Consider the following 17,021-nt stretch of genomic DNA (forward strand, 5'->3'; position numbering starts at 1 on the left):
GAGCCAACAATAGCGCAAACATGTAGTAAATGCCTTCCATGTGCCAAATGCTTTATTCGCCATATCTCAACATCTCAATAAAATGCCCAGCAAAAGGCACTCTTCCTTCCGTTTTATCTAAGGGAGAACTGAGGTTCGGTGCGGTTTCCCTAGATGGCAGCTCCCGAGTGGCAGAGGCAGGACGCGAACCCACCGCTACCCGACTCCCACTCCATGCTCCACCATACAGTGCCGGGGAGCAGGTCCCGAAAGTTGAGCCATGCGGGCACAGGTCCGGCCAGGTCCGGAGGGCGTGAGTCCGGCGCCCCCGCCCCCAACAACCGGTGCCCACACCCGGCCGTCCGCCGGGTCTCCAGCCCGCGCTGACCTCGGGGTCCGAGCGGACATCGATTCCCCCCGCCACCCTTGCGTGAGGCCGCCCCTGCACCCGAAGCCACATACCTGGGCGTCCTAGCTGCCCGCCCCGCGGGCCCCACGAACCCGGCGTCCGGCCCCGCGCTGCTCGCTGGAGACGCCGCCAGCTCCAGTGGCCCGAGTGACTTCCAGGCTGCCCACTTCCAAGCCGCTTCGCGCGAAGCCTCCTGGGAACTGTAGTTTCGCCCTAGGCGGCAGCAAACTGAAAAAAAAAAAAAAAAAAAAAAAAAAGAGAGGCCTGACGCGCAGGTACTGCCGGGAGCAGTAGGCGCAGCCCCGCACCGCCTTCTGGGAATGGTAGTCCACCTGTCGCCTCGCTGCCGCTCCAGTCTCCAGAGCACTTCCGCAGCCCCGAGGGGCGTGAGGGATGGAGGCGTGTCTTCTGCAGACTCTCAGCCCGGTAGCCGAGCTCTAGGCTCCGCGAGGGCGGTTTTTCCCTTTCTCCCAGTCCTGTCCACCTCCAACCTTCCTCCGGCTGACTCACCCGCCCTTCTCCGCCGGGCGCGAGGCACTTACCCCGAGGGCGCGAGCCTCGGGAGAGGCGGGGACAGCGGAGCTGTGCGCTAGACCCCCAACGGAGGGGAGCGGCCGAGGAGGGCGTCTTTGCGCGCTCGCGCACGCGCGCTCGCTGGCCAACACGGGCCTAAATGCCGCGGGCCCCCGCGGGGAGACTTTTTTTTTCTCATTCGAACGCGCGCGCGCGCGGAATCGCGCTCTGGGCTGCTTCCTACCGGGCACGCGCCAGTGCGCACGCGCGCTCCCTCCCTTCGCCTCGGTCACTCTGCGCCGCGCGGGGTTGGGGGGCTAACCGCTCCGTCCGCGGAGTCTTCCCGCAGCATCCCCAAGGTCGCTAGCCAGGCGCTCCTTCTAGGTCTGCTCCTTCACATAGGAGCTCTCGGGTGTCGCCACACGCGCCGTACCCGTCCCTTGTCCGGATTCCTGTCGTCGCAGGTAACAGGCATGGATGGCCCCAGCCTTGAAGAGGCGGGCGCGCCCTCCCTGCCCACGCCGAGGGCCGGGCGGCCGAGTGTGTAGGGGCCTCGGGTGTGGTGGCCTCACCGGCCCCGGCAGCCCCAGAGCTCTTGCTTCCACGGGAGCCTCAGGACCACCACCCAGAAGGCTGCCCGGAGGCCCTGTTAGCCACCCTCCGTTGATCACACATTCTGAGGGTGTCTACTGCTTGTTGAGTACCGACCGCCTGGGAATTGTGTTCAGATTTAGTCCACCTACTGACATAATCAAGAATCCGAACCTTTAAAAAAAAAAAAAAAAAAAAAAAAAAAACAGATGTTAACCACTCCAACTCCATTGGGATTAAAGAGGAAATTGGCTCAAGTGCAAGGTCCTCTATCAAGAAAATCCACTCAATACCATTCCCACTTCATTCATTCTTCCAAGAAGATGCTCCGTTAAGACTTGAAGCTGGGAAATATATATTCTTCCTGGGAGAGGGCAGAGGGTCATTCATTCAACAGAAATGTGTTAAGCGCTTACTTCCTGCCAGGTTGGGTGATTATGGGGACACCGGGAAGTCAGGACAAACTGGGTTCCTAAACGGAGGGACCTAAGACCAGTGGGGTTATCAGACCACTCCCAGACAGGGACAATCTTAAACAGGAGTATCCAACAGAATTATAATGCAACCACATATGCCATTTTCATTATTACATTAAAAAATTAAAGAAACGGGTGAAATCAATTTTAATATTTTATTTAACCCAATATATCCCAAATAGTTATGTTTACATTGCTTCAATTTTAAAATTTCATTTAAAATGAAATAAAATTAAAACTGAGGCATTAACAAAGATACTCATTTGTGGTGTGGGCTGTCGTGGCAAAAGGTTGGAAACTGTCCGATGTCCATTAATTATTAAGTTTGGATAAATAAATGATCAATACCATGCTGCTGGCAACTGCTGAAAAATGAGACCAAGCTATATGTATTAATATGAGTTAATCTCTATGATATATTAGATGAGAGAGAACACTGCAGAACAGTATATATAGTGCATTACCATTTGAAGGATACCTTTTACATATATGCTTGAGTATGTACAGAACACCTGTAGAAAGACACAGCCAGGGCTATCTTTGTGAAGGGGAAGCAGGGATAGGTTCTCATGTGTGACTTTTTCATTATACGCTCCTTGGTTATCTTTTGAATATTTTTTACCATGTCCATTTAAAAAAGTTGTTTAAATGGAGGATGCTAGCTAAGTCATAGAATCATCATAAGAATTAAATGAAACAAAGATGCCTGGGTGACTCAGCGGTTGAGACCAGGGCCCAGGGTGTAATCCTGGGGTTCTGGGATCGAGTCCCACATCAGGCTCCCTGCATGGAGTCTGCTTCTCCCTCTGCCTGTGTCTGCCTCTCTCTTTCTCATGAATAAATAGATAAAATCTTTAAAAAAAAAAAAAGAATTAAATGAAACAATATATTTAAAATGCCCAATCAGTTCCCAAGATTGCCTCTGGCATTACAGCCCCCCTGACTAATTAGGCCCTTCTGATGCCAGTTCTCTGTAACCTTGTCCTATAATGTGAGAGCCGCCTATGAGGCCATGGGGTTCATGCAGGACATATCTCAATGTGTGGAGCACACATCACCCTCCTTCTGGGTGGCCAAGTCTCCTTGTTATATGTACTCACAGGGCTTTGTTCCTTTCCTTCTTAAAAGCAAATCTATAGCATAATCTGTTTTAACCTTGAGAAGATTAAAAGTTGCAGAAAAGTTCAAATAATATAACCCATCACTCAGAATTTCTCATTGTAATCAATTTTATGACTACTCTTTGATGTCTGCCTTCCTTGCTGAACTATAAGCTCTCTGGGGCAAGAACTGTATGCCCTCCAGGTCATACACCTAGCCACACAGTGACCCTAAGGGAGCCCAGGAGCCCAAGAGTCTCATGGAGTGCAGTGCCCCCTAGAGCCAATTCTCTTTATTACAAAGGCAGGACTTGCTGGAATCTGGCCTTCCATCTCATCACATTGGAGAGTGCAGCTAAGAAAAGGATGTAGTGCAGTGCCCAGTCATAGACCTGGTTGGCCTCCATAGTCAGTAGGACATACCAAACCTTGGCCCCAAATACTAACTCCCCTAAATTGACTGCAGGGTTTGAATTCTCCCATTAGATCATCTTTGGGTTATCAAGATATTAAAATGTCAAGACTATTGGAATTAAGGCATCTGGAGCTCACTCCAGCTTTTAGGGACAGATAATGGGATTGGAGAGTCAAATGTGAGGAAACTTTAGGAGAGAGGTTTCCTCTGAGGGTGACCTGAGGAAGCTAGTATATAGGGAATGAGAGAATGGCAAACAAACAAACAAACACAGAGGCTTGGGGTTTGAAGACCTTCTTTCTTACTAACTCTGAAGGAATGTGCCCCCAAAGGGTCCTTCCTAACCGCTTACTTTTTGCAGGCTAGCCAAGAGAATGTTGGATCCAGAGGAGATGTTAGAAACAATGCAAACTGATGGCAATGACCACAAATGTGTTACAAATGACTACTCTCTGAGCAGCTCTGGGGCTTCAAGGAGGAGCCAGTGGGGTAAATGTGAGCTGAAGGGCCTGGCCCACTGGGCCATCCACTAATGTGCAAGATTGGAATGAAGCAGCTCACACTGGCTCCAGAAATGTCCAAAGGAGCAGCAAGTGGAGTGGTACAGGGGAATAGAATGGGAAAAGGTATGGCAGGGGGGCAGCATGCAGCCTTGGGGAGAGTAGAAAGAGGCAGAGGGGATGTTAGTGTCTGACAGCCAGCCACCAGTTCCCATTAGTGGGTCTGTGGGTCAGAGAGCTTCCTTGGCATCAGCTGCCAGAGCCTCTTCCTCCTCTGATATGGTAGTGGAATCCTGAACAATGGATTGAATCATAGTCTTGAATCTGTCCCGTGTAGCCTGAACACATCCCTTTCCCCTCCTGAATTCATATTCCTTATAATTTATAATGCAGATAATACTCTCTGCCTGTCGGGATTCTTTTGAGACGAAATGAAGTGATGTGAAAACTTTTTTGGGAGGGTGGATCTAACCCACTCTATACACGAGAGGACGACACGTTTTGCCTGCTACTTCCCCTAAATCCAGCCACCAAGTCTCTGTGGTAACAGAGGGCCTGGGCTTAGCAGTGCCAGAGGGTGGGTTCTGCTGACCTTACCTCAGGAGGTCCAGGCCAAACTGATCTGAACTCCCAATTACTCCAGGTAAGTGGTTCTCAGATTTGAGTGCATTTAAGATCAGAGAGATTGTAAAACTGACTTGGGGGCCCTACCGTCAGAGTTACCAATTCAGTAGGTCTGGTGTGGAGCCCAATAATTTGCATTTCTAACAAGTTCCTAGTGCTGGCCTAGGGTCTCACCCTAGCAGGAGCTACTTCAAACCTAAAGTTCATCAGTTTTCCTTCATCTGGCAGGCACAAGGGTGGCCTCCATTGCCCTCTGCTGGCCAGACTATAAATTTAGCTGTCATGTTTCCAGAGCAACTGAAAAGTACCAAGTATGGGTTGGAAAGATAAATAATTGTCTGAGAACCAAACCAGCCTAAAAACAGCGGGAATCACTGTTTGTTGTTTCAGAGTATACTTAAAAATGAATTCACAGGAATTATCCTTTTTGATCTTTGCAACAATCCTGTGAAGCAGGCAAGGCTGGCAAACATTTTACAAATAAAGAACACAAGCCCATCATCAGACCAGGAATGCCCCCTGACAGAGGGGGGCTTATATAAGTAACATTCTCAACCCAAGAAGGAAAAGTAGAGGTTTGTCTTCATGAAGGCCAAGGAGACGGAAAGGGGGAAGATGATGATGAACAGCCGATGCATCATGTGTAGGATAGCTACTTGATTCCACAAGCCTGGGCAAGCCTGCAAAGCCAGAGGGCTAAATCCTTTCTCCAGTAGTACAAGGTAGGGTCTGACTCTTAGTCCTAGAGGCCCTCTCATTTCAATTTCCTATTTCAGTAGTCAGACATGAATGTCCATAGAATCACCTAGGGGACTTGTTAGAAGTGAAGGCCTGTGGGTCCCACCGCCATGGTTCTGTGTCAGTAGGTCTAGGACAGAACCTAGGGATTTGTATTTTAGGAAAGACTCTTTCCCTAGGAATCCTGGTACATGAGGTCCAGAGACCACACTCTGGGAACTCCAAGCCCTTGCAAATGCTCTCTTGACACACCACCAGTAGCAAAGAAATGCTATTTGTTCGTGACAGTATTCCTTTCTAGACCCCCTCCCTGCTTCCTTCACCCATAATATCCTGTGGGGTTATAACAGCCAGTGTTAAGATTCAATCCTCAACTCTTTTATTCACCCTCCCCAAGCCTCAATTTCCTCATCTATTAAATGGGGTTATACCTACCTCACTGGGCCTCAGTGAGAATTAAATGAGAATGTGTGTCTTGTGTTAGTTCCTGACGTTCAAAAAAGTGTTCCATACACAAGAGTTCATGGATCTTGACTCCTGAGTCCTAATTCCTCAAAGAGTAGTAATGGCTAAGCTGGCCTCTTTTGGATTCCCACAGGTTTTTAAGCAACGGTCCTGAGGAGGACCAGGGAATAATCAATGTGATGTCTTCCACGAGACTCATTCCCCTGTGGAAGGATTTTAAATATCTCATAAATGACATCATACATAAAAGCAAGGTAATACATATGTAGGACATAAACATGTTATTGGCCTCTATCTATCTTGATAGTTATGAGCGCTTCAGAGGAGCATAGGTTTTCCAGGGATACAGGAAGCAGGCACAGTAGACTATAAGACACTTGTCACCTTAGTAGGAAGTGGGCCATCCATTTTCAAATGAATGGCCTAGGGATCTCTTGTGAGTACATTTTGATAGTGGAAGGTGAACACTTTAGAGCATTGTCAGAGGAGCCAACCTTTTGGGGAGAGATATTTTTCTAAAAGAGAAGGGAGAAGGCACCGACAGGACATCTGCCAACCTCAGTTTCACTCTGGTTCGCTCTGTGTAAACCATCCCAGGCACGTGTGTCCTAGCACCTGCTCTATCACTGCGGAATAATACATACTGCATATAAAATATCTTCCTCTGTCAAGTTTAAAGGCCAGGTAGGGTGTTAAAGTCTTAACTTTGTGCACATTTAAGTGCCAAAGACTTTAAAGTGGCGCTGACTTTTGTCACGCTCTGTTACAGTGCATGTAGGTCTGCGGTGGCGCACTTGCCTGGGTAATGTGCAAAATGTGTCTTTTATGACCTATGTACCTTGTAGAGATAGAGGGGGGAGTGTTAGTGAACAGACATGTTGAGAAGAATATCTGTTTTCCCACACTGTGAAATTTGCCCATTTAGGCCCTGTAACGGTTTGGTTCTCTCTTGTGTTGGGCATGTGTTACTTGCTTGTGAGGTGTTAGTATCCTACAAGTGATAAGTTGTGCGTGTGTGGGTATAACAGGCATGAGGCATGACCTCAGGAAATGCTTCAGTTGTGACTTGTGTGAGAATATATTTAGCACACGTGTGTCCTGGTCTCTTTGTTTCATGCCATGCCTCTCTCCAGCAAACGTCAGAAGACCCAAAGAATGAGGTGGTTGTGCTGAGCGACCAGTCCCAGATACTGTTCAGAGAGTCTCGCCATCCTCAAAACATGCCGCTTATATGCCATTACTTCAGTGAGGCCAACTTCTTTGCCTCCCTCTCTTGGGTGACAAGCTCCAAAGAAATACAGGTAAAACTGCCGAGCCTTTCTTCTCCTTCTTAGCTCATTCAACAGGGGGCTGTGCCCACTTAAGCTCTCACCCAACTGACAAAGGGAAATCTACCTCTTGAATGAGAATTGCCTAGATCTAGGGTTCCCTCTCCTCACTTCTCCCAATTACAGTCTCTCCCTGAATAGATTTTTTGGGTCCCCTAAAGTAGGCCAACATTAGAGAAAGGGTCGCAGGCTTCCTGCTTCTACAGATTTCCAATTCCCATAACCAAGGGGTAAAAACACATGAGAGCCGTCCAAGTCCTCTTCAGCACAAGCACAGAGGAAAATAGCTGAATATTTTGCCCTTTCCCCTTCTACTAACTTTTTAAGGCATTGTCCATCTTATTTTTTGTAGGCCGTAGTATGGATGAAGAGCAAATCTGAGGACCTGGTCGAGAAGAGAACATTCTCCATGAGTGAACGACTGCCGCCCATCCAATCCATGGTCCACACAGGTTCCTTTCATATCCTCGTGGTCTACTGTGGTGACCTGCTCCTGCGGCTCTTTGGGGACCACTTTTGGTCATTCAAACCCCTGGGTATAGTGCCCTGTCACTTCAACATCAACTGCCTTTGCTATGACCCAGAAATGAAAATGCTTCTGTCGGGCATCCTGGGGGCAGTAGTCACCTGGAGCATCGAGAGGAGTGGCAAGGGCCTCCAGATAGCCTACACGGTTCCCATGCCTGGTGACGAGCTTGTCCAGGACATCAGGCTGAATGGCCCCAATGGCTCTCTGCTAGCGCTGTGTGAGACGGTGGTCAGGGTCCTTGAGCGCCAAGGCCAAGGCCAGCTTGGAGAGGTTCAGAGGTTCACTTCCACCACCAGTGGCTCCTCTATCACCTGCTGCTTCACCTGTTTTGACCAGGACTTCCTCTATGCCGGAAATAAGACTGGGGAAATCCAAGTATGGGGCCTCATGCGGGGAAACTACCTCCACAGTTTCAAGGCGCACGTGTCAACAGTGATCTGTATCCGCAGCCGGCCAGAGGCCCACACCCTGCTAACAGCTGGCAAGGAAGGCTTAATCAAGGAGTGGAGCCTGACCTCGGGGAACATGCTGCGGCGGCTAGAACTTGATGAGGAACTGTACAGGCTCCAGTTTATTGACAACACGACGTTCTTCTGCCAGACTACCCATACTTTCTCCTTGCGCCGTCTGCCTTGCTTCTATAGCCTCTTCAACGTCCTCAGCTCTGCTGCCCAGCAGCTGCGTCGGGTCCGCTGTGGTGATAACTGGTTCCGGATCCTGTGCACTACCGCAGATGGCTTATTGCACTTTGTGTCCCCACTAACCGGGGATCTTCTGGTTCTTACCTGGCCCTTCTCGATCCTGGACCAGGCTGTGGATTGGGCTTACGACCCAGAAAAAGAGGAGCTCTTTGTAGCGACAGGCAATGCAGAGGTGCTGGTGTTTGACACGACCCGCTGCCCTTGCCCAGCCAAGTATCTCTTGTGCACTTCACCGGATTCTCAAGACTGGGTGCAATGCCTGGCTTATGGGGATTTTCACCTGGGTCGGGGTCTACAGGGACTTATGTTCTCTGGACACCAGAGTGGTATGGTAAGAGTGCTTTCCCAGCACCACTGTGCCCGAATAGAGAAATTCATGCACTTCGGACCTATCCTGGCACTCACTACACTATCTGGAGGGCTTCTTGGTAGCCGAGAAAATGCTTTGCTCTGTTCCTATGGAATGGATAATTACGTGCACCTATCAGAGGCTGTGCTTGAGGGGAGGAAAGTCCATTTGAAACCGCTTGCCAGCATTCTCAGCAGCTGTCACCTAAGACACCTGATACTCTTGCCCAAGTCTGTAGGTGCCATTACGGAGACTAACTGCCTGCGTCTCTGGAAGTTCCATGATTTTCTGTCCTCTGAGTCACAGGAAGGCTCATCGTTTATAGAGACATTGCCTCTGCACCAGTGCACCATCACATCCTTTGATGTCTGCCTGTCCTTGAGTCTTTTTGTCACGGGTGGTATTGATGGGTCTGTCCGGGTCTGGAACTTCCATGGTAGACTTGTAGCTATGCTGGACTCATCACTGCACTTTGGCCCACTCTGCTTTGCAAATGACCGGGGTGACTTGCTTGTGACTTTTAACCAGAGTCTTTATCTGGTGTCCTGTCTAAAACTGCTTCACCCAAGCCTGCTGGCTCGCCTTTCCTTTATGAGCATGACAGATGACGTGCTAGAGGCCCCTAAGCCTTTCACACCGAGCTTCTTCTTCTCCTTTGAGACCATGTTTGTGCCCAAGTATATCTACCTTGGAAAAGGGCAACAGGAATTAGTGGGTCTGGAGAAACTTGTCAATAAGCGGGCCATTGCCTTTGACCATACAGTGCCACACGTCATAGAAGAAGATGAGCAGGGGAGCACTGTGTTACTGTCTGCCTTCAGATATGACTCCTTGTATGAAGAGGAAACCAGTCAGACAGATGTGAGCAAACCTCCTCATTACGTGGTTCCTCCCCAACTACAGCTGACTTCTTGGGATGGACTCAACCCTTACCAAACATTGCAATGCTACTTTGGTCATGGGAGGAAATGGCTCTTAGCCCCTGATTGCTACATCCCCAACTCAGTAATTCGTGCCCGTCTTTGGCCAGAGGGTAGTCCAATATACCTACAGTGCAACCTGCATTCACCCATGCAGGAGATGGAATGGGACAAGACCCAACAATTCTTCTTCTGGCACAGAAAGGTAAGAGCTCTCAGTGATTTCAAACCATATACACAGGAAAAGGAAGACGAAAGCTTCCTAGAAATGAGAATGTCCAAGGATATAACCTACAGTGTCCTTACAGACTCAGCAAATCGCAGTTGGCTAGGGAGAAAGATGAGTGAAATAGCTATTAATAGTCTGGTGGAGACAATCCTCTGCATCATGATTCACGCTTCTCCACTGAAGTACCAGTGCTGTATTGGTGCATTGGGGCAAATCTTTGCTTCTTACGAAGTGTCTTCATCCTTGCGCTCTGAAACAGCCCATCGTCTACTGGATGATACCACCAATTCCAACCCACTGATCCGAGAGCTAGCCTGGGAAGGGCTAAAGCGTCTAGGAATGATTACTCATCTCTTTGCCATGCCACTGGCCCAAGGACTGATGGATAAGGATGAAAGAGTGAGGAGTAAGGCCCTGAGCCTCATGACTGACACTGGAGTCCACTCTAAGTCCTCACTCCTACACCTGATCCAGAACCGAGAGACCTTCCGGAAGATGCAGTAAGTTCTTTGTGCCTTCTGCAGTTTCTGACTAGTCTCTACTTTTCTTCTCCCTTACCCTTCCTTCACTATCTCTTCATACTTGTCCATTAACTCTTCCTGTCCTTTTTATCTTTCATAGTCTTTTTCCATTCCTAGACCATCCTGACAATCCTGATTGCTCCTTTGTCTCCATTTCTTCTCTTGCTCCTGTCTGTCCCCTACCTTTTGAGTTCCCCTTTTCATCCTTTTCTCCTACCCCTCTTGTCCCCATACACACCATTCATTGCCACCTGGCTTTCTAGACTTCTTTCTTCTTCGCCATCCTTTACCTTGACATATACTGTCTTTTTTTGGCCACTATGCCAGGCCCCCTTGCCTGTTGCACAGCAGTTCCTTCCGTCTCTTTCTTGTTGTCCTTGATTCACCATGGTCTTTCCTCTCTTTGACTTTCAAAGGCAGGAAATGATTGGAGAGGAATCCCTAGATCATCTGCTGGGGATGCGGGCCACAGATCTCCAAATCCTTCATAATCAAGTGGAACAGCGATTGAATGAAAACCTGACCTTGTCGGAGGGACACAAAAAGCCTGCTTTTTCTTTAGAGGTCTCAAAGACTTCTTCACATTTATCCCTTTCCAAGAAATCTGACAGAATTCCCCAAGAATCTGAAGTTGCCATCAAGCCTGGCAAAGGCCAAAGACGGGGCCGAGCAGGGGGCAAAAAGCAGAGTACGTATGGAGTGATCTGGCTCATGCCTAAGGGTCCCTGAGAGGCAACGTAGTTAGGGCTAACACAGGTGAAGAGATATCAACCATGTAGGACTAGAGATAAGTAGATCTTTTCATAGAAAGAAACTTCCTAGGAAGAATCTACCCAAACTCAGGGACACTCCAAGGCTTATCTCCGTAGGATTTGGAAGGGGGGGGCGCACTGGAATACAGTAAGGGGAGTCCTTTTTCTTTAAAGGCCTTACCCCCTTCTGTTGCTACTTTTTTAAAATGACAATTCCTCTTAGCTCATACCATTAGTGGGAAAAATGTGATCTAGGCACCCCCATGCCTTCCTTATCTCCATTTCCTGGTCTTCCCTGCAGCCCGAAAATTGTGGCGGACCCTCAAGAAGATAAAAGAGGCTGGCAAAGAGCCGGGTCCCTTAGAGGGTGAAACTGACCAGAGTGAAGCTGCACCAGTTTTGGTGGAAGATACAGCCGCCCATTCTAGAGTGTCTTCAACCATCAGTTTAGTAAAGATTTCAAAAGATGGTGAACAACCTCCAGAGAAAGACACCTCAAAGGACCATTTTGCATTGACCCTGAAGCTGCTGAGGAAAATACATGACAGAAAAGGCAAGAAAAGAACAGTTCAGAAACCCATAATGAGGGGCAAGAAGAAGACAAAAGAAGCTAAGTTTACAATCAATGAATCTCTGGCTGCTGTAAAGGAAGAGCGAGTCGTGAAGCAGCTGAAAGCCAAAGGGCGGGGTGCCTCTGGAGCGCCTGGCCGCAAGGCCACCACTGAAGATGGCGCATCATGGCGAGATAATCTATGTCGTCTTATGACCCTGAGAATATCTGGTTCCCAAACAGAAATGTCAGAGGCTCTAAACATGGAACTAGTGACCATGGCTCAGGAGGTACTGGCAGATAAGCGGCCCAGTTGGGAACTTTTTCAGGAGATCTGCCCTTTGTTGGAGAAAAAAAGTGACATTCTGCTTGAGGACCTAGACTGGGATGTAGCCTGGCCAGAGGAGAAACCAATTTTTATTCATGAAGGGGCAATTAGAGAAGACATAATGACCGAAAGGGAGGATGAGATACCAGAGGTGCAAGAGCAGGTGCAAGAGGAAACAAGGGACATGCCGTACTTGCAGGAAACCCAGGTGATTCTCAAAAAAGGCAAGAAAAAGAAAGCTATCTTTTTAAAATCCGATGGCCTAACTAAGGGACAACAAATACCAAAGAAAGAAGAGAAGAAATTTAAGAAACCCTTTAAGCAAGAGAGGAAAGAAGTTCAGCAGGAAATAAAAGGGGATAAAAAAGAGAGGAAAGTGAGCAAAGAAGAGAGGGATGTGAGTCAGGCAGTAAAGGAAGTGGCCAAACCAAAGGAGGAAGTAGCTAAGCAGGAAGAAAGGCCAGTTACAGATGAGAGGAAGCTGTCCTGGCAGGAGTGGAAGAAGTCCTGGGATGAGTGGAAACAGGGCCATGGTGAGACAAAGATGTCGTGGGATGAATGGAAGAAAGCTTGGGACAGGAGGAGTCTTGGGGAAGAGGAGAAACCACAAATGGATGAAAAGAAACCACTCTCAGAGGAGGAAAAGCTCGATGAGGACAAGAAGCAGATATGGGATGAGTGGGCAGAGATCTGGGAAAAGGTAAAAGCCAAGCCCAGAGAGGATGAGGAGAAATTGGCCCTAGAAGGAGAAGAATTGTCTCAGGAACAGGGAGAACAAAAAGAGCCAATGTCAAAAGAGCAGAGACAGATCCAAAAAGAGTATAAACAGGCCTGGGTCGAGAGGAAACGAGCCCAGGCCGAAAGGAAACGAGCCCAAGAAGAAAGGAAGCTGGCACAAGAAGAAGAGAAGCTAGCCCAGGAAGAGAGAAAACTGGCCCAGGAAGAAAGAAAACTGGCCAAGGAATATGGGAAGCTGGCTCAGAGGGACAGGACAATGGTCCAGGCAGAGAAGAAGTTTGTCTACAAAGAGGAAAAACTGGCCCAAAGAGAAGAAAAGCTAAGCCAGGAAGCAGAAAAACTGGCCCAGAGAAAGAAGAAACTGGCTAAGAAATTTGAGGAACTGGCTCAAGAAGAAGAGAAAATAGCAAAGAAAGGAGAGAAGCTGGCTGAGATAAAAAATATATTGGTCAAGAAGATCGAAAAACTGACCCAAAAGGAGCAAGACCTGGCACTGCAAGAAAAGGAAATAGCCCAGGAATTGGAGGAGCTGACATGGGAAGAGGAGGAACTGGCTCGGAAAGAAGAGGAACTGAATCAGGAATTGAAGGAGCTCGCTGAGGAAGAGGAGGGTCTGGCTCAGGAAGAGAAGACACTGGCCTGGCAAGAGCAGAAACTGATTAAGGAAGAGAAAACACTGGCCCTGGAAGAAGAACTGCTGATCCAGGAAGAGAAGAAACTGGCTGAGGACAAGGAGAAACTTCCTGCGGAAGAGGAAAGGCTGGCCCAGAAAAGGAAGAAACTGATGGAGAACAAGTTAAAACTGGCCCAGGAAAAAGAAAAACTGGCCCAGAGCAAGGAGAAACTCACAAAGAACAAGAATATAGTAGCCTGGAGGGAGAAGTCTTTGGCTCAGGAGAAGGAGAATCTGCTTCAGGAGAAAGTGAAATTGGCTCAGAAGAAAGAGAACTTCCTCTGGGTCAAAGAAAACCTCACCCAGAACAGAAATAAATTAGTTCAAGCAAAGGAGAAACTGGACATGTATAAGAATAAACTTGCTCAGGTAGAGAAGAGGCTGATAGAAGAAAAGGAAAAAGTTTTGCAGAAGAAGCAGAAGCTGGCTGAAGCAGAGAAAAAGCTGACCCAATTAGAGGAGAGTCTGGCCGAGAAGCAGCACAATCTAGCCCAGGACAAGATGGAAGTAGCTAAGGAGAAGAGGACAGTATTTCAAGAACTAAAACTGCTCAGAGGAGACTGGGACAGAACCAAGGAAGAAAAGGCACTGGGCACAGAAATTAAGAGACTGGCCCAGGAGAAGATAAGGCTGGCTGAGGGAAAGCAAATTCTCTCCACCGGAGAGACTGATGAAACCTTAAAACAGAGAAGACTGACTAAGAATGAACTAGAACTAATCAAGAAAAAATTGTCACTAGAGGAGAAGATACTGAGGTATGAGGATAGGATATTGGCCACAGAGCAAAGGGACATTGCCAAGGAAAAACTGGAACTTACCAGAGGAGGGAGAGTATACGCCCAGGAAGAGAGGAAGCTAGCAAAAGCAATGAGGAAGTTGGCTAAAGAAAAGGAGGTTGCTGCCAAGCCACAGTCAAAAGTGAGCAGCAAAATCTTAAAGGCACTTCAAGACCTTACCAAAGAAGAAATGAAACTGACTCAGGAGGAAATAGAGTTGACAAAGATGAAGAGGAACTTCTTTGCTAAGGAAAGGAAATTGAGCAAGGAACAAAACAAACTTGATGCCAAAGAGTGGGATTTTTCTGAGGAACAACCAGAAATAAGCAAAGACGAGAAGAAACTGGCTAAGAAACAGAGAAAACTGGCCAAGGAAATGAAAAGAATGATAAAGAAAGAGAAGAAAATAACGGAGAAAGAAAGCAGGTTGGCCAGGCAACAGAGAGAGGTCATACAGGAAGAGGAGGAGGAGGAACTAACAGAGGATGAGGAGGTAATTCCACTGCTGGGACAGAAAAAAGGAAGAAAGCTAAAGACCATGGATATACCACAGAAAGAAGTTCCTGGTCATGAGGAAAGCAGAGAGAGCCTTTCTGAAGAAATGGAAAGCTTAGTAGGTGAAGTAGAACAAGAGAGTTTGTCTGAGGAAGAGGAAGAGGAAGAAGAGGAGGAGGAGGAGGAGGAAGAGGAAGAGGAAGAAAACAAAGGGGAGGTGGTAGAGGAGCAAGGGGAGGTGGTAGAGGAGGAGGAAGAGGAGGGAAAGAAGAGGGAGGCAGAGAAGGAGAAAGAGAAGAAGGAGAAGAAAAAGAAGAAGAAAAAGAAGAAGGTGCAGAAGGGGGAGAAGGAAGAAGGGGAGGAAAAGGAGGAAGGGGAAGAGAAGAAGGAAGGGGAGAAGGAAGAAGGGGAGGAGGAAGAGGAAGTGTTTGAAGAGGAGGAGGAGGAAAGCATCAGTGAGGAAGAGTCAGAAAGTCTGAGTGAGGAAGAGTTGGAAAGTCCGAGTGAGAAAGAAGAGGAGAAAAGATCATGGGAAAAAGAGATCATAAGAAAAGAAAAGTTATTTAAGTCACCAGTAGAAAAACAAAAGGACCAAAAAGGAAGAAAAATAATCCCCTCTATTGGAAAAAGAATCCCTGATATCAAAGACACTGCTCTACAGCTGAAAGTTCTGAAAATCCCTTCCAAGAAAGTGATCTCCGTAGCTCTGGGCAAGCAAGAGAAGATAGTAGTGCCAGTGTCTATGAAACAAGTATCCTGGGAAGACAAGGCCAGAGCACTTGAGACATCCAGGATACTTCCAGAGTCAAGGTTTAGGGATAAACAAGGAGAACTGCTGGAGAAATATAAGCCCAGACCTCTACAACTTTTGGATACAGTTTTGGAGTCCCCAGAGCCAGGCTTAAAGACTCCATATTTATTTCAAATATTGAGGAAGACCATAGAAGCTCACAAACTCCAAGGCAAACCACTAGAGCCTAAGTGGAAGTGGATTTTGCAGCATCATCCATATCTGAAAGGAATGACTGAGGTACAATTACCTGTGCCCCAAATTTGGGACAAGGGTGCTCAGGTAAGACTCTCAGATATCGAGTGGATCCACCATGTCCTAGAACAGATGGAGGCAGGAGAACAGCTTTCTAGGGATAGTTTCCACAGATTGTGCCAGCTTCTCAAAGACCTCACCTCAAAGGGAAACTTAGGTTGGATACATCTGGCTCAACTTAAAGCTATTGTAAACCGTCACAAGCAGGTCCTGGAGTCACGAAGTGCACGGATCTCAAAACCCAGTAAGGAGCCCATGGATCCAAAGTACCTGAAAGTGATCCCACCTATAAAAAGAAAGGAAAAGGAAGGCTGGTTAAAACCTTTGGCTGTCCCCACACCAACGTCCCCATTAGATACCCAACAGATTCTGACCCCAAAGGGTGTAAATTGGCATCTTCTAGGAGAGCCTTACCGGAGTGCACGGGCAGAGCAGGTATCTGCTGCTCTCAAGGAGATGGAGATGCAACACTTCTATCCTGCCACAAGAGACATTTTCACAGGTGCCCATGCCTCTGTGGAAAAACAAACCCTAGCACTGATGTTTCAAAAGGACTTCTGGGTTTTTAAGGACAAAGGCAGGTTTCCCAAATTGCCCAAGCTGGAGAAGAAGGTACAGCCCGTCTCTAAGAAAAAGGAAGAGGTGCCTCTCTGGGAGACATTTGTGGCTCTGTACTATGTCTTGCGGATGTTGCAGCAACGATATGCAAAAGACCATGCTGCTTGGATGGAACAGTTCTACCAACTCATGGACCTGTACCAACTTAAGTCACCTCGAATCCAGAAGCTGCTACAGGAGCTATTACTGAGAGAGGAACCCCAGTCCCAAGAGATCACCTCCATGGAGGCCCTAAATGCCACAGAGCTAGCTCCTGGGGAGCGGTTGTTCTATCATCTGTTTTGTAGTGGCTCTCAAAAACCTAAAGGTCCTCTGGAGTTCCAGGAAGTGGTGTCCCTCCCAGGTCAGAATAACGTCCGTACCATGCTTCCCAGGGGCATTGCTCAGTATGGGATCTTAGAACTCGCTTGGAAGAGCCTGCCCCAAGCTGATATTCACCTTACCAAGGAATTGCCCCATATTGTTGCCCCCACCCCCTAATTTGAGACTGACTGGAGGTCAGGACTTTTCATTCCCACCTGGAGGAAGGCCTTGTCACCATAATCTAGACCCTTATCTCTAGGACCCACACAGAGGTAGGGCCAGGCCAAAGCCCTTTCCCTACCTAGCTGCAGAAACCAGCTTCCATATGTGGAATAAAGAGGAAGTTCTCATTTTCA

At 47.9% G+C, this 17,021-nt stretch overlaps 2 protein-coding genes across 7 annotated transcripts in view; one reads left to right on the top strand and one right to left on the bottom strand.

The window, feature by feature from the left end:
* The window catches only part of SIPA1L3 (signal induced proliferation associated 1 like 3), a 235,123-nt gene extending 234,048 nt beyond the window's left edge, over positions 1-1,075 (bottom strand). The window contains exons 1-2 of one of the 4 annotated variants that reach the window (XM_035703483.2): positions 931-1,071; positions 442-616 (exon numbers count right to left, since the gene is read on the bottom strand). The gene's annotated coding sequence lies outside the window, so the exon portion shown is untranslated. Of the gene's footprint in view, positions 1-441; positions 617-930 lie in introns of all 4 variants that reach the window. The other 3 variants (XM_035703468.2, XM_025425141.3, XM_035703484.2) reach the window with 3 other exon arrangements.
* A 117-nt stretch (positions 1,076-1,192) lies between these two features.
* Positions 1,193-17,021, top strand: WDR87 (WD repeat domain 87). Of its 3 annotated transcripts, XM_049095329.1 has the most exons (7): positions 1,193-1,365; positions 4,377-4,626; positions 5,944-6,064; positions 6,944-7,111; positions 7,491-10,366; positions 10,804-11,075; positions 11,441-17,021. In XM_049095329.1, exons 3-7 carry the CDS (start codon positions 5,990-5,992, stop codon positions 16,840-16,842), a joined length of 8,793 nt encoding a protein of 2,930 aa, XP_048951286.1. In that variant the 5' UTR covers positions 1,193-1,365; positions 4,377-4,626; positions 5,944-5,989; the 3' UTR covers positions 16,843-17,021. The 3 variants fall into 3 exon arrangements, with proteins under 3 accessions (XP_048951286.1, XP_048951292.1, XP_048951288.1); XM_049095335.1 differs by lacking the exon at positions 5,944-6,064; XM_049095331.1 differs by lacking the exon at positions 4,377-4,626.

This window comes from Canis lupus, chromosome 1 (genome assembly GCF_003254725.2).
Source record: "Canis lupus dingo isolate Sandy chromosome 1, ASM325472v2, whole genome shotgun sequence".
In the NCBI taxonomy this organism is placed as follows: domain Eukaryota; kingdom Metazoa; phylum Chordata; class Mammalia; order Carnivora; family Canidae; genus Canis; species Canis lupus.

Excerpts from the sequence above, each read along its gene's own strand:
- WDR87 (XM_049095329.1), top strand. The coding sequence starts at position 5,990 with ATGTCTTCCACGAGACTCATTCCCCTGTGGAAGGATTTTAAATATCTC. Across the intron at positions 6,065-6,943 it reads ACATCATACATAAAAGCAAG|CAAACGTCAGAAGACCCAAA; the intron begins GTAATACATATG and ends GCCTCTCTCCAG. Across the intron at positions 10,367-10,803 it reads GAGACCTTCCGGAAGATGCA|GCAGGAAATGATTGGAGAGG; the intron begins GTAAGTTCTTTG and ends TGACTTTCAAAG.